Source organism: Giraffa tippelskirchi, chromosome 11 (assembly GCF_054371585.1).
Source record: "Giraffa tippelskirchi isolate mGirTip1 chromosome 11, T2T-mGirTip1v1.2.pri, whole genome shotgun sequence".
Lineage (NCBI taxonomy): Eukaryota > Metazoa > Chordata > Mammalia > Artiodactyla > Giraffidae > Giraffa > Giraffa tippelskirchi.
In genome coordinates this window covers 103,717,179-103,731,003 of record NC_137285.1, presented here as the reverse complement: position 1 = coordinate 103,731,003, position 13,825 = coordinate 103,717,179, and the positions used below count along the sequence as shown (strand labels likewise).

Sequence of the window (13,825 nt, the reverse complement as noted above, 5' to 3'; positions counted from 1 at the left end):
GTGCTCTGTGATGACCTAGAGGGGTGAGATGGGGGAGGTGGGAGGGAGGCTCAAGAGGGAGAGGATATTTGTATATACTGATTCATGTTGTTGTACGGCAGAAATGAACACAACATTGTGAAGAAATTATACTCCAATTAAAAAATAAACTTAAAAAAGGGAGAAGAAATCACTTCTTCCAGGCTTATAATGAGGTAGAGACTTGTTCAGACTTGGTACAGAGTTAACGCTCTAAGATGCAAGGGCCTCCCTCTTGGTTCTTCAGCGGCCCATCACGAGTGCATGTGGTGGCGGCATGAGAATCTATGTTCTCCTCAAATGGAAGAGTGGGTACTACCCCCCAAGTTCTCTTACTTGTGATTTTAGCTTATTTTCTTCTTCTTTTTTTCAAAGGAAGTATTTTCCAACATACACAACAGAAGAGTGAACATATAGTAAACCTTTGCATCCATCACTAGTTTCAATAGTCAGCAACTACTACATCTCCTGTGTCACTGACCTCCCCCCATAAATTTTTTGCTTGGAATATTTTAAAGCAAATTTCATCCATCTTATCATTTCAGCTATAAACATTCCAGTGCATATAACAGAAAAAATGTTAAAGAACAAAACCACAATTTTTTTTTATTATACCCCCCAAATGAAGTATTCTTCATTAATGTAATCTAACACCCAGTCCGTATTTGTTTTCTCCCCAGTGATCTGAACAATGTCTTTTTACTATTGATTTGATTGAATCAAGATTCCCCAAAAGTTTACATTACATTTGATTATAAGGTCTCTTAGACATTTTACACCAATCTGCTGTTCTGTTTTCAGTGAAAATGCTAGAAAAATGAGGAAGTTCTTATTTCCTGAAAATCTCCCAGCCTACTTCCTGAACCAATTCCAAGTAAACAGAAATTATCAACTCCTTTTTTGAGTGTTTTTAAATGACAAAAAAGAATTCATCCCTCAGCAGCTTTGAGATAAACGGGTTCCTCAAACAACTTTCAAACCCCAACAATCATCCCAGTGAAGAAGAAAGGCAGGCCATGCTTCAGTGCTGCTGTTGGAGGGACTTTTTTCTTTGCAGAAAGACTTTTTTATGCCCTCCCACCTGCCTTTCGAAATCCACCAACCACAAAATTTACTCCATCCACTTTTTTCTCTCTCCCTTCCACACTCCCTCTCTCTTTTTAGCAGCAACATACAAGCCGGCCATATTAGAGAGATGGAAATAAAGCTTCCTTAATGTTGTATGTGTCTTTGAAGTACATCTGTGCATTTTTTTTTTTTTAGCATCTAACCATTCCTCCCTCGTAGCCCTCGGCCCCTCAAATCACCCTCTCCCCTATCCCACCCGACTAACATCTCAGTCTGAAAATGCACAGAAATGCCTGGCTACCTCGCCCTGCCTTCAGTCTCACGGGGCTCAGTCTCTTTTTCTCTTTGGGTAAGTTAGACTGCACATCTGCATGCTCCTGAGGGGTCCAGAAGTGCAGCTGCACCAGGAGGAGGATGGGGGCCGGGGGCAGGAAAGAAGACATTGCTTGTGCTTCCCTTGGTGTCCTTGGGGAGAGAGGTGCTGGGACTAGGGGACTGCATAATGCAGTACGGGGACTGCATAATGCTGGGGTGAGCTGGTCACAGAAACGCTGGGTCAGGGGATCTGAGTGATCCCCGGAGGTGTCAAGAGAGGTGTTTTTCTGTAGATTTCCCTGAAATGGACCTATGTGGGGGTGGGGGCAAAGGGTAGGTTGATCTGCAGAGCCTCTTCATGGATTTTTGCTTTCAGCTGCTACAGATGATCTGGGACTTAATGTCTGTGAATCTTCAGAATGTGGCGGATTTAGGGTATTGAGAAGAGTATTCAGTGGTGGAGTAGGGGGCAGAAAGTTGAGTCTGGGTCTGGCTTCCTGGAAGTCTGTACCACTGATTTGTTGCTGTGGGGGGGGGGTAGGTGGGAAGCAGGCTTGAGGAATGATCTCTGCATTGGGATGAGAATTGCTGAAGCAGGCACTGATGAAGAAGCTCTCTGGCTTGGGCCAGATGGAATGGAGGAGGGGTCAGGTGAAAGGATCAGGAGAAAAAAAACAAAAAGCAACTCATGGACTGAGAGTGGTTGTGGCCCTTTAGATCATGTCTCCAAACTGCCCAGCACCACCCCCACCACCCCCACCACCCCCTTGCAGACTGTCAAGAGATCCAAATGCTGATTTCATACCTGGCCACTCATGGACTTCCTGGTGGGTAGGTGGGCGAGGGAGTTACTTGCAAGCCTGCTTTCTAGGTAGTTTCACTCTTGCTCTTAAACTTACTCATTGCTGGTGTAGCAATCGAGGATCCAGTCCAAGGGCTGTCAGTGGGAATATTCCCTATTACAAAGTCTCTCTCTCACTCCCTCTCTTTAATCTTCTTTCTCTCTCCTTCTCTGGCATGCTATGCTGGCTATTGGTGGCGCTAGTGGTAAAGAAACTGCCTGCCAATGCAGGAGACATAAGAGACGTGAGTTCAACCCCTGGGTGGGGAAGATCCACTGGAGGAGGGTATGGCAACCCACTCCAGTATTCTTGCCTGGAGAATCCCATGGACAAAGGAAGCTGGCGGGCTACAGTCCATGGGGTCACAAAGAGTTGGACATAACTGAAGCGACTTAGCATGCATGCTGGCTATTGGGCTGGAGTGCTAAATAGAGACAGCACAGGGCCCCTGGCAGCCTGCACGATGAGGCAAATGAGCTTTGCTGAATTATTGGACATATTAACAGAGCAGGAGTGTTACAGAACCTCAGGTGGTAGAAAGAGCATGAGTCTTGGATTCCATCTGGGTTTAAAGCCACCTTTGTCATTTACTCCATACTATTGCCAAGTTACTCATCTCTTTCCTGGGTGAACTGAAGAATATCTACTGCCTGGGGTTTTTTGAGTCTGGCACAGAGCAGGTGCTCAACTATAGTTAACCTTTATGAATGCTTTTCACATGCCCATGCACTGCGTATCTTGTTTAGTCCTGAAGGCAATTGGTAATCATGTGGGGTAGATATGCTGTGATTCTCATGTTACAGATTAGGAAACAGGCACAGATAAGTAACTTGCCCAATAGGGTCACAGGAATAGTTTAAAGGAAGTTGAGATTTGAACCCTTGGTTGTCTGACTTCAGCCCATTCTTAACCACTGAACTCTACTGCCCCCCAATGTTTGAGAACTGGTACTGCTATGCTAACAATGGGCGTCCCTGTTAGCTTAGATGGTAAAGAATCAGCCTGCAATGAAGGAGACACTGGTTTGATTCCCTGGGTCAGGAAGATCCCGTGGAGAAGGGATAAGCTATCCACTCCAGTATTCTCGGGCTTCCCTGGTGGCTCAGATGGTAAAGAATCCGCCTGCAACGCAGGAGACCTGGGTTCGATCAGTGGGTTAGGAATATCCCCTGGAGGAGGAAATGGCAGTCTACTCCAATATTCTTGCCTGGAAAATCCAATAGACAGAGGAGCCTGGCGGGCTACAGTCCATGGGGTTGCAAAGAGTCAGACACAATTGAGCAACTAAGCACAGCACATGCTAACAATAATTTGGATTAAAGAATCTTAAGTACGGGCAAAAAGAGGGGAGCTGGGCGAGTGACCAGTGTATAAGGAGATGGGGAAGCAGGACAGGTGATCTCTTCCGGGAGTTAGAGAGAGCTTCCTGTGGGAGGGAGAGCCTTCCCTAAGTGAAGAAAGGGAGGGTGTTTGGGGGACCTGAACCAGGGTATAGCTCAGGGGAAGATGGAGTCTGGGGTGAAGGAGTCAGGGTGTGGGGGCTGTGAGGTGGTGGTGGAGGAAGCTAAAGCTTCTGCAAACCTGGATGCGGGGAGGATGCAAGAGTGAGGACCTTGAACTTGAACTTGGTTGGTGCTGTGATGAGGCATGCTCTGGCACTCCACAGCCAAGGAGTCAGGTGGACAAGGAAACATTGGTGGCTGTAGCAGCAACAGTCCCTGAGATGGAGGGATGCCACAAGTGACAAGGGTGGGGCTATGACAGGGCTGGGTTTGTGAGGATGACTATAGATCTGACAAAGGGGCAGGGGACAGCTGGCCAAACTGCTGTACACATGGCAGAAACGCACAAGACTAGTTCTCAATTAGAAGCAATCCAATTGATTGATCTTTCCTAGAGTTTTTCTCAAGACCCTTGGCTCCATAGTCACTGGACAGGTTACCAAAGTCTGGATTATGTTGTTGTTACTGTTTGGTCACTAAATCGTGTCCGGCTCTTTTGTGAACACTGTAGCCCACCAGTCTCCTCTGTCCGTGAGATTTTCCCAGGCAAGAATACTGGAGTGGGTGCCATTTCCTTCTCCAGTGGATGTTCCCGACCCAGGGATCGAACCCATGCTTGGCAGGTGGATTCTTTACCACTGAGCCACATGGGAAGCCCCTGGGTCATATTAGGTGAGGCCTAGAAGGTGGAGTCTGGTTCTCACTCAAGCCCACTGCACATGGACACACAGGGGGAAAAGGCCTTTCCTTCCCCCTACAGACTTTTGTTGAGTGTCCATGATGTGTCATTCACTGTTCAAGGTCCAGGGATGCCAAGATGGATAAGAATCAGCTCCCCAGTGCCTCCCGAGGGACTCGGGATCATAAATAACAATGCCACATCACACGTGCTATAAAACAACAGCAATGGTGATAATAACAGCAGCTAACCTTTGGTGAGGCTGACCGTGTACCAGGCACGGCCATGAGCTTTATGTTTTAGTATTTAATCCTCACAACAGCCCTAGGAGGTAGGGCCTATTGCTGTCTCCCGTTTTACAGGTTTGGAAGCTGAGGTGTTGGGAGGTGAACCATCTTGCCTAAGATCAGAGCAGGGTATGAGAGCGCCGGTCTTGGCCATGATACTGCTCTGCCTCCTGGTCTGCAAGGCTGGGGAGAAGGCTCAGGTACTGGGAAAGCGATGCCTTGTTAGCTGGGGTCTGCAGGATAAGCAGGAGGGCTCAGGTGCAGCAGGGTGAATGAGCATCCCGACTTGGAGCAAAAACTCATGCAAAGGCATGGAGGAGTGGAAGAGGGTGGCATTTTCAGAAAAGTAAAAACTCTGGAGAAGGGAATGGCCACCCACTCCAGTGTTCTTGCCTGGAGCACCCCGTGGACAGAGGAGCCCGGGGGGCTACAGTCCACGGGGTTGCAAGAATTGGACGTAACTTAGTGACTAAATCACCACAAGAACTCTGGAGTCACTGGAGTGGAGTAAGTGTGGAGGGTTGGGAGCAACAAATGAGGCTGGGATGCTGGTTGGCCCTGGATGGTAAAGGGCTTGGAAGCCCAGGAGTCTGGATGAGATCCTGAAAGTACCAGGGTGCCAGTGGTGGTTGCGGGTGAGGGGTGATGAGGACAAGGGCTCTCATGGCTGCATGGGGGTGGCCAGACCTGGGAGGGGAGACCTGAGGTGATGGGTCTAAATGGTAAGGCAGCTCAGGAGATGGACTGCATGTCACACTTACCAGGGAGTCAGGGGCAGCAGGAGACCGTGTGCTCCAGAAGAGTGGGAGGTAATTTCTCTGCTTAGACAAGCCTTTTTTTTTTTTTTTAAACCAAGAAAAAAATTAATCTACCTCATATGCTGGAAGGAAGCATGAGGAGAATTAACTTCTAGTCTCTGTAGGAAAGTGTTTGACAGGTAATGAGCAAATGTTCATGATCTCTGCAAGATGGGCCATTGTATGACATGGGGCCCACAGTGCCCAGATGTGCCTAGGAGAAAATGAGGGGGCCTGGGCGCTGGTAATGTTCTGGAACTAAGCTCAAAAGTCACATCCTTACTGTACCCTTGTTGATCATGTCCTTTCTGTGAGCTGAAATTCAGGGGACCCAGGCTCCAGACCTGGTACCAAATGGGACAACCAGGAAGGCCACGGGCTCCCCTTGTATGGCGCGTGTGTGCTAAGTCGCTTCAGTCATGTCAGACTCTTTGTGATCCTACAGCCCACCAAGCTCCTCTATCCATGGGATTCTCCAGGCAAGAATACTGGAATGGGTTGCCATGCCCTCCTCCAGGGCATCTTCCCAACCCAGGGATCGAACCTGCATCTCTTACGTCTCCTGCATTGGCAGGCAGGTTCTTTACCACTAGTACCACCTGGGAAGCCCCCTCTTGTATGCAAGTTCATTTTAAATAAGACCATTCCCCTCTGGCCAGCCTGGGGGCTGACAGTTATGGCACAGGACCTGCCTTGCAGACAGCAGGAGGCCTGGTCTCTAGGACCCCTTGGAACAAAACCACACCCTCACGCAATCTCCACCGCTCAACCCTCTCTGTCTGGAGCCTGGCAGCCTGGGTTCCAATCTAGCTTTGTCACTTACTAGCTGTGAACTTGGGCTATTCATTTAACTTCTTTGTACTCCATTTCTTCACCTGGAAAGTAGGGGTGGTCATAGGGTGATATCTGTAGAGTGCTTAAACAGAGCACATTGTAAGTGCCTTGTTGTTATTATGAAGTCCTTTTGTGGCCCTAGCTGTGAATTCTGCTACTTTCCTGAAGCAGCAGAGTTCACTAGGAGCCAGGAATTTTGCTCAGAGCTCTGCCTGTGTTGCATGATGACTTACTCGTCTTTAAGGAGCGCCTGGACTGGTGAAAGGACGTCAAGACTTTGCCCTGAGCTGGGATCCTGGGAGACCTCAGGTGGAAGTAGGCGCTGGACAGGGAGTCAGGGACCATGACTCTGGCCCCGGCTTGTCCCTATCCGCTGTGTGTCTTTCTCAGGCCTCCCTTTCCTCATTGGTAAGATGATGGAGCTGGATCTGTTGATACAATTCCTGAGTTTCCCTTTCTGCAGTTGGGAATTGACGGTTGACCTCTCTGGCCGCTAGAGGGCACACGTGTCCGCCTGGTGCCTCCTGCCGGACGTGCGGTAGGGATGCAGGAGGGACCGCATTGCACCTCTCTGTCTGCCTCCCTCCTGCAGGCCAGAAAAGGCCCCTCGCTCCCCAGTGTCCCGACCTCCCCGTAGGGTGCTGGCTTCTTCAAGATGGAGGGGGTTCCTGGTAGGGTTCAAGTTCTGTGTGTGGAGTGATGTCGTGGGCTGGGGCGAAACAGAGGCAGGGATGGGTCACCCAGATTCATCTGACCTATTTCCTAATGTCACTTGGAGTATCCTTTTGCTCAGGAGCCCTGGGAAAGGGCAGACCCTTCCCAGGGAAGGTGCTAGAGAAGCAGGGTGTTCCCGGGATATGAGGTAAGCTCAGGACAAGGCTCTGCCAGGCTCCTTCCCTGCAGATTCCTCTGCCTCTGCAGAGCGGGGGTGGAGATGGCATTTTCCGCACACCTCCTCCTAGCTTGGCGCTGTGCTCGGTGCTTTCATAACGGCTGTGACTGGGGAGGTAGGAACTGGGCTTTGTTCTTCTGGGCCGGCAGCTCAGCCTCCCCAGTTCATATTCCCCTGACGTGCATGTCAGCACACCTAGTAGCCTGTCCTTGCAGGTGGGGCCGCCTGTCTGTCCCCGCTGTCTACCATTAGGTCCATTAGGTCCTGACCTCCGGAGCCAGAGTTTTCAGAGCATCCCCTGCTCTTAAGTGCTGCCTACTGGGCCCTGACCACTCATCCCGAGGGATGAGCTGAGCGGAAGGACTTTGCTGTCCCTGCTTCCAGGCTGCAGTGCAGTTGAGCCTGGGGTGGGGCCTCCGCAGCTTGGCACAAAAAACAGCTTCTGCAGAAGCAGCGCCCTGTGCCAAATCCCAGGGAGTTCCAAGGGGCTGTCCTGAGGGGCCAGGCTTCAAGGCGCCCCTGCCAGGAGAGTGCTCCAGAAGCCCTTCCTTCTATGGGGCAGAACTTGAGGAGAATTTAGGCTAACTTTTGCTTTATTTTATTTTTTAATTTTTTGAGGTCATGCTGTGCAGCTTGCAGGGTCTTAAGTTCCCCAAACAGGGGTTGAACCTCTAGCCACCGCAGTGAAGTATGAGTCCTAAGCACTGGGCCGCCAGGGAATTCCCCTACCCTTTGCTTTATATGTTTTGTCTTTTTTAATTATTATAATAACCCCAGCTGGTAGGTATCATCGGTGCATTTTACACAGGAGGGGCCTGAGGCTCAGAAGGTGGAAGAACCTGCCCATGTTCTCCCAGCTGATAGAAGGCAGAGCTAGGATTGAACCGTGTCTAATGGGTTTAGACATCAAGCTGCCCCCTGGGCATCCTCTAGTGGCTTCCCATCTTAGAAGAATGGCAGCCTGGTCCCTGCCTAAGTCTGGGACCTCAGCTCTCTCCAACTGCCCCTTTGATCACCTGCTGGGTTGTGCCCCAGGCGCATGATGCTCATTCCAACCACTGGAACTTTCCTCTGGATGTTCTGCTGCCTCGGATTCCTTCAAAATGTGAAAACTTCTCACTCCCTCACTTTAGTCGGCGGCCACCTACAGGGCACCCCTTGACGAAGCCTTCCCTGACTTTTAATGTCAAACAGCACCCTGCACCTTATATTATTTACAGCCCTTGCCCTGTATCAGTAAAGTTACATTATCTTTTCCCTGTTAACATCTGTCCCCCTCCCTAGAATACAAACTCAGTTACAGCATCTCTGCTTGCTTCCATCACAGCAATAACCCTGGGGCCTAGACTGAGTGTCTAGGGGGGCAGAGAAGGTGATTTAGAAATGTTTGGTAAATATTTGGTAAATGAGTGAATGAATGATTGATTATTAGTATTACTATTTCTCCTCTGTGTTATTGTTTAGTAACTCAGTCCTGTTTGACTCTTTGTGACCTCATGGACTGCAGCATGCCAGGCTTCCCTGTCCTTCACTATCTCTCAGAGTTTGCTCAAACTCATGTCCATTGAATCGATGATGCCAGCCAACTATCTCATCCTCTGCCACCCTCTTCTCCTCCTGCCTTCAATCTTTCCCAGTATCAGGGTCTTTTACAATGAGTCAGCTCTTTGCACCACGTGGCCAAAGGATTGAAGCATTAGCTTCAGCATCAGTCCTTCCAATGAATATTCAGGGTTGATTTCCTTTAGGATTGACTGGTTTGCTCTGCTTGCTGTCCAAGGGACTCTCAAGAATCTTCTCCAGCACCACAGTTCAAAAGCCTCAGTTCTTTGGCACTTAGCTTTCTTTATGGTCCAACTCTCACATCCCTACGTGACTACTGAAAAACCATAGTTTTGACTATATGGACCTTTGTGAGTAAAGTGATGTTTCTGCTTGTTATTATGCTGTCTAGGTTTGTCATAGCTTTTCTTCCAAAGAGCAAGCTTTTTAAAATTTCATGGCTGCAATCACTGTCCGCAGCAATTTTGGAGCCCAAGAAAATACAATCTGCCACTGTTTTCATTTTTTTCCCCATATTGTTTCCATGAAGTGATGGGATCATATGCCATGATATGAGTTTTTTTGAATGTTGAGTTTTAAGCCAGCTTTTTCACTCTCCTCTTTCACCCTCATTAAGAGGCTCTTTAGTTCCTCTTCACTTTCTGCCATAACTGTGGTGTCACCTGCATATCTGAGGTTGTTAATATTTCTCACGGCAGTCTTGATTCCAGCTTGTGATTCATCCAGCCTGGCATTTTGCAGTCCAGGCCTGATGTCTCCAAAAGGGAGTCCTGTCCTTGTAGACCCATCGGTTGATCCCTTCGAATTGTGCTTGTTCTTCTGGGGTATTGCTTCCCTCCTGTTCATCTGCCATCCCCACCAGGACCCTGGGGAAGAGGAGGGAGCTGGGCTGGGCTGAGTGCACAGGCTTTCCTCTGCCCTGAGGTATGCAGAGCGAGGCCTCTGCATCTGTCCTCTAGGCTGCCTACTCCCGGAGACACTGCAGCTGCAGCTGAAAGGGCATGGGCTCTGCTGAGATGGTTGGAAGCGGTGAGAAGAAGGGGAAAGCTAGGCCAGCACAATGCAGCGCCTTGTCCAAGGTCTTCAGCCATCAGGTGGCCATGACAGTCCTATGGAGTCATGACAGCCAGGTAGAGGGAGGGCTGGAGGCCATCTGTCTGTCCCTAGCTTGACAGATGCTTTGATCTCTCTTCACCCTAGCCTTGTTCTGTCCCCTACTTCTCTCCAAGGGCCACATCAGGCACCCCTTATGAGTTTTGCTCCCCCACTCCACCCCACCCCCTGACTAATTGCAGCCACAAGGGACTCAGCCAGCTGCCCGAGCTCTGCTCCACTCCCCACCAGGCGCACCTGTCCCCTCCTAGGCAGAGTCAGCCAGAATACTCACTGGGTGTGACTTTGTCCACAGTGCCACCAGGGAGGAGCATGGAAGTTACAGTACCTAACACCCTCAATGTCCTCAATGGCTCTGATGCCCGCCTGTCCTGCACCTTCAACTCCTGCTACACCGTGAACCACAAACAGTTCTCCCTGAACTGGACTTACCAGGAGTGTAACAACTGCTCTGAGGAGATGGTGAGCCCTGGGATGGTGGCAGGGGACTGGGGAGGAGGCAGGAGCCCTACAGCATGAAGCTCCCTTTCCCACCATCTGTCCCTGCCTTTGACCAGGACTGCGGCATACCCTGGTGGGCTGTCTGCTCTTCAGGGCATTGGCAGAGGTGTGTTGTCACACCTGGTGGCCCTGGGAGGGTGGCAGAGATCTGGAGGTGACTGCCTCCCTTCCAGGTAAAGGGGGGGAAGGGAGGAGGGGGGTCCTGCTGTCCTTGCAGCTCTTCGCTCATCCAGCCCCCCCACCCCGTCCTGTCCTTCGCCCCCACTCAGTTCCTCCAGTTCCGCATGAAGATCATTAACCTGAAGCTGGAGCGGTTCCGAGACCGTGTGGAGTTCTCAGGGAACCCTAGCAAGTATGATGTGTCAGTCACCCTGAGAAAAGTGCAACTGGAGGATGAGGGCACCTACAACTGCTACATCATGAACCCACCCGACCGCCACCGCGGCCACGGCAAGATCTATCTGCAGGTCCTCATGGAAGGTGAGGGGCTGCTGGGGGGCTACTCTCCCCAGCAGGGCTACTCTCCAGGGCTAGTGGGCTCCTTGGGAGAGGCTGTGCCTTCCTGAGGGTGGGAGCCGCAGCGTGTGCTGGGTGGAAGGCATCTGTTTTACTCCTTCCAGTCCTTGAGGACTGTGTCTCTGAGAGTCCTGATGATGCTATCCATCATGATCATGACCTTAAGAATCTTGAGAACAGCTTTCATTTATTGGACACTTACTATGTCTCAGTTATAGGTACAGGTAAACTCTCTATATGCATTATCTCATTTCATCCTCATACAACCCTTTGGGGGAGACACTATTATCATCCCGATCTTACAGATGAGAAAACTAAGGCTATGTAAGGTACCTCGGTTCAGTTCAGTCGCTCAGTCGTGTCCAACTCTTTGCGATCCCATGAATCGCAGCACACCAGGCCTCCCTGTCCATTACTTACTCCCGGAGTTTACCCAAACTCATGTCCATCGAGTCGGTGATGCCATCCAGCCATCTCATCCTCTGTCGTCCCCTTCTCCTCCTGCCCCCAATCCTTCCCAGCATCAGGGTCTTTTCCAATGAGACAACTCTTCGCATGAGGTGGCCAAAGTATTGAAGTTTCAGCTTCAACATCAGTCCTTCCAATGAACACCCAGGGATGATCTCCTTTAGGTTCCTAAGGTCACACAATAAATAGTGACTTCCCTGGTGGTCCAGTGATTAAGACTGCGCTCCCAGTCCAGAGGGCTTGGGTTCAGCCCCTGGTCAGGAAACTAGATCACACATGCTGTAACTAAGACTTTGCATGCTGCCACTAAAGATCCCACATGCCACAACTAAGGATCCTACATGCAGCAATTGAGATTCGGTGAAAATAAATAATTAATTAAAAAAGAACTTAAAAAAAATAGTACAATCAGACATTGCTATATTTAAAATGGATAACCAGTAAGGACCTATTGTAGAGCCTATGGAACTCCATTCCATGTTATGTGACAGCCTGGATGGGAGGGGAGTTTCAGGGAGAACAGATACATGTACATGTATGGCTGAGTCCCTTCGATGTTCACTTTAAAGTGTACCACACTGTTTATCGGCTATGCCCCAATATAGAATAAAAAGTGTATAAAACAAACTGGCAAGTTTGTTAGCGTTGCCAAAATGTTAATAATTGGTGAAACTGTAAAGAGTATAGGGGAGTGCTGCAGCTTTTCTATACTTTACTTTTTAAAAATTAAAAAATTTTAAGAGAAGTTTTTAATAAAAGAAATGTTACTAAAGCAGTGTGGAAAAAAAAAAAGGAAAAACAGTACAGTTGGGACTCAGATTGGGTCCATTGGCCTCAAAGCCCATCCTCTTGGATACAGTATTGGACAGCCCACCCCTGGGATTTCAGGCGCCCTGGGATTATGGGGTGGGCGGGGTGCTGAGAGGCTGGGTTGATTTTTGGCTTTGACTAGCTTTCCGGGTGGAAAGTGAAGTCAGGACAACCCTGCGTGCGCTGCAGGGAGCAGGGGCCCGCGGGCGGGGCTCCCTTTTCCAGCCCTAGCGCTCAGCGGGTCTGTCTCCGCTCCTTCTCCAGAGCCCCCCGAGCGGGATTCCACGGTGGCCGTGATCGTGGGCGCCTCCGTCGGAGGCTTTCTGGCTGTGGTCATCTTGGTGCTGATGGTGGTGAAGTGCGTGAGGCGGAAAAAAGAGCAGAAACTGAGCACGGACGACCTGAAGACGGAGGAGGAGGGCAAGACCGACGGAGAGGGCAACGCGGACGACGGCACCAAGTAACGGCGGCGGCCCCGCGGCCCCTCCCCCGTGTGCTGCCCCCGCCCCCGCCCCGCACAGCGTGCACGCCCGCCCCCTGCCCTCTCTCGGTGTGCTTCTCTCGAGCCAGGATCCCAGGGCCCGCCTGGGGCCGCCTCCTGAGCCCCTCCCTTCCTGTCCCCTGCACCAAGAGTGACCCACCTCTCTTTGATTTGAGAAACCTGCCGGGCGTCTGGGATGTGTGGGCCCTGGGTGGGGGGCGGGAGGAGGGAGAAACGGGGTGAAAACTGCCAGCCCCTGAGAGGAGGCAGCAGGCCTGCGGGAGGGGCGCAGAGAGAGAGGAGGGGGCCCTCTGTCCAGCCTGCCCGGGGCGTGGGCTGATCTGGTGTTGGTTTCAGAGGGGGCCTGAGGTGGGACAGGGCTCTGGGGCTGCCCCTCCAAGGCGGCGGGTGGGGGTGGGGGGAACACGTGGCCTGGCTCCCAGCCCCGGGCGGCCTCGTCATGGGGGTGGTGACGGGTTCCTGTAACTTGGGGGCTTGTTGAAGGGGCACCTGTGCGTTTCCTGGGTGTGGAAGGAAGGGGATCTGGGCTGGAGGCAGCCAGAGACAAGCCTTGACCCGGGGAGCTCTACTCCTCGCCCTTCCCCACCTCGTCTGCTTCCACAGACGCCCCTGGGTCTCCACTGGCTGCCGAGCCTTTGGGACTTCTGGCGAGAGAAAAGTACTAAAGGGCTGCTGAGCGAGGCCATGGGGCAGGGGTCGGGTCTGGCTGGCTGGTGGTCCCTTTTCACCACAGTTACCCACTAACAGGAGATGAATTTCAAAGTTAGCAGAGAGAGAGACAAGGGGCTGGGGGCTCTGTGGTAAAATGGAGTTCACGGTCAACTGCCTTCTCCCCCAGGGTGGCGGCTCTCACTGGGCCAGGAGCCGCCTCAGGTGTGGAGATGAGGAGGGAGCAAGTGGGAGCCACATCGAGGAGCTGGTGCGCAGAGCGGAGGGCTTCACTGGGGCTTCTGCTCAAACTTTCCCCATGACCCTCAGCAGGGTTTCATCTGGCTTTTGGCCCTGAGGGAAGCCTCTGAGACCATGTCACATCGGGAGCCATGTTACACCCTCCCCCGCCTGGATGACTCTCTCTGTGGAGAGCAGAGTAGCATTTTCTGGGAGCCAACTTTCACTGC

The 13,825-nt window shown here is 51.2% G+C and overlaps 1 protein-coding gene across 1 annotated transcript; it reads left to right on the top strand.

The window, feature by feature from the left end:
* Nucleotides 1-1,171: 1,171 nt before the first annotated feature.
* On the top strand, nt 1,172-12,669 carry SCN2B (sodium voltage-gated channel beta subunit 2). The gene is made up of 4 exons (XM_081541077.1): nt 1,172-1,435; nt 10,206-10,372; nt 10,681-10,891; nt 12,470-12,669. The coding sequence occupies exons 1-4, from the start codon at nt 1,366-1,368 to the stop codon at nt 12,667-12,669; spliced, it is 648 nt and encodes a 215-aa protein (XP_081397203.1). The 5' UTR covers nt 1,172-1,365.
* Nucleotides 12,670-13,825: the final 1,156 nt, after the last annotated feature.

Coding starts and splice junctions, on each gene's coding strand:
- SCN2B (XM_081541077.1), top strand. CDS start 1,366: ATGCACAGAAATGCCTGGCTACCTCGCCCTGCCTTCAGTCTCACGGGG. Junction 1,436..10,205: donor CAGTCTCTTTTTCTCTTTGG/GTAAGTTAGACT, acceptor CTTTGTCCACAG/TGCCACCAGGGAGGAGCATG. Junction 10,892..12,469: donor TCTGCAGGTCCTCATGGAAG/GTGAGGGGCTGC, acceptor CTCCTTCTCCAG/AGCCCCCCGAGCGGGATTCC.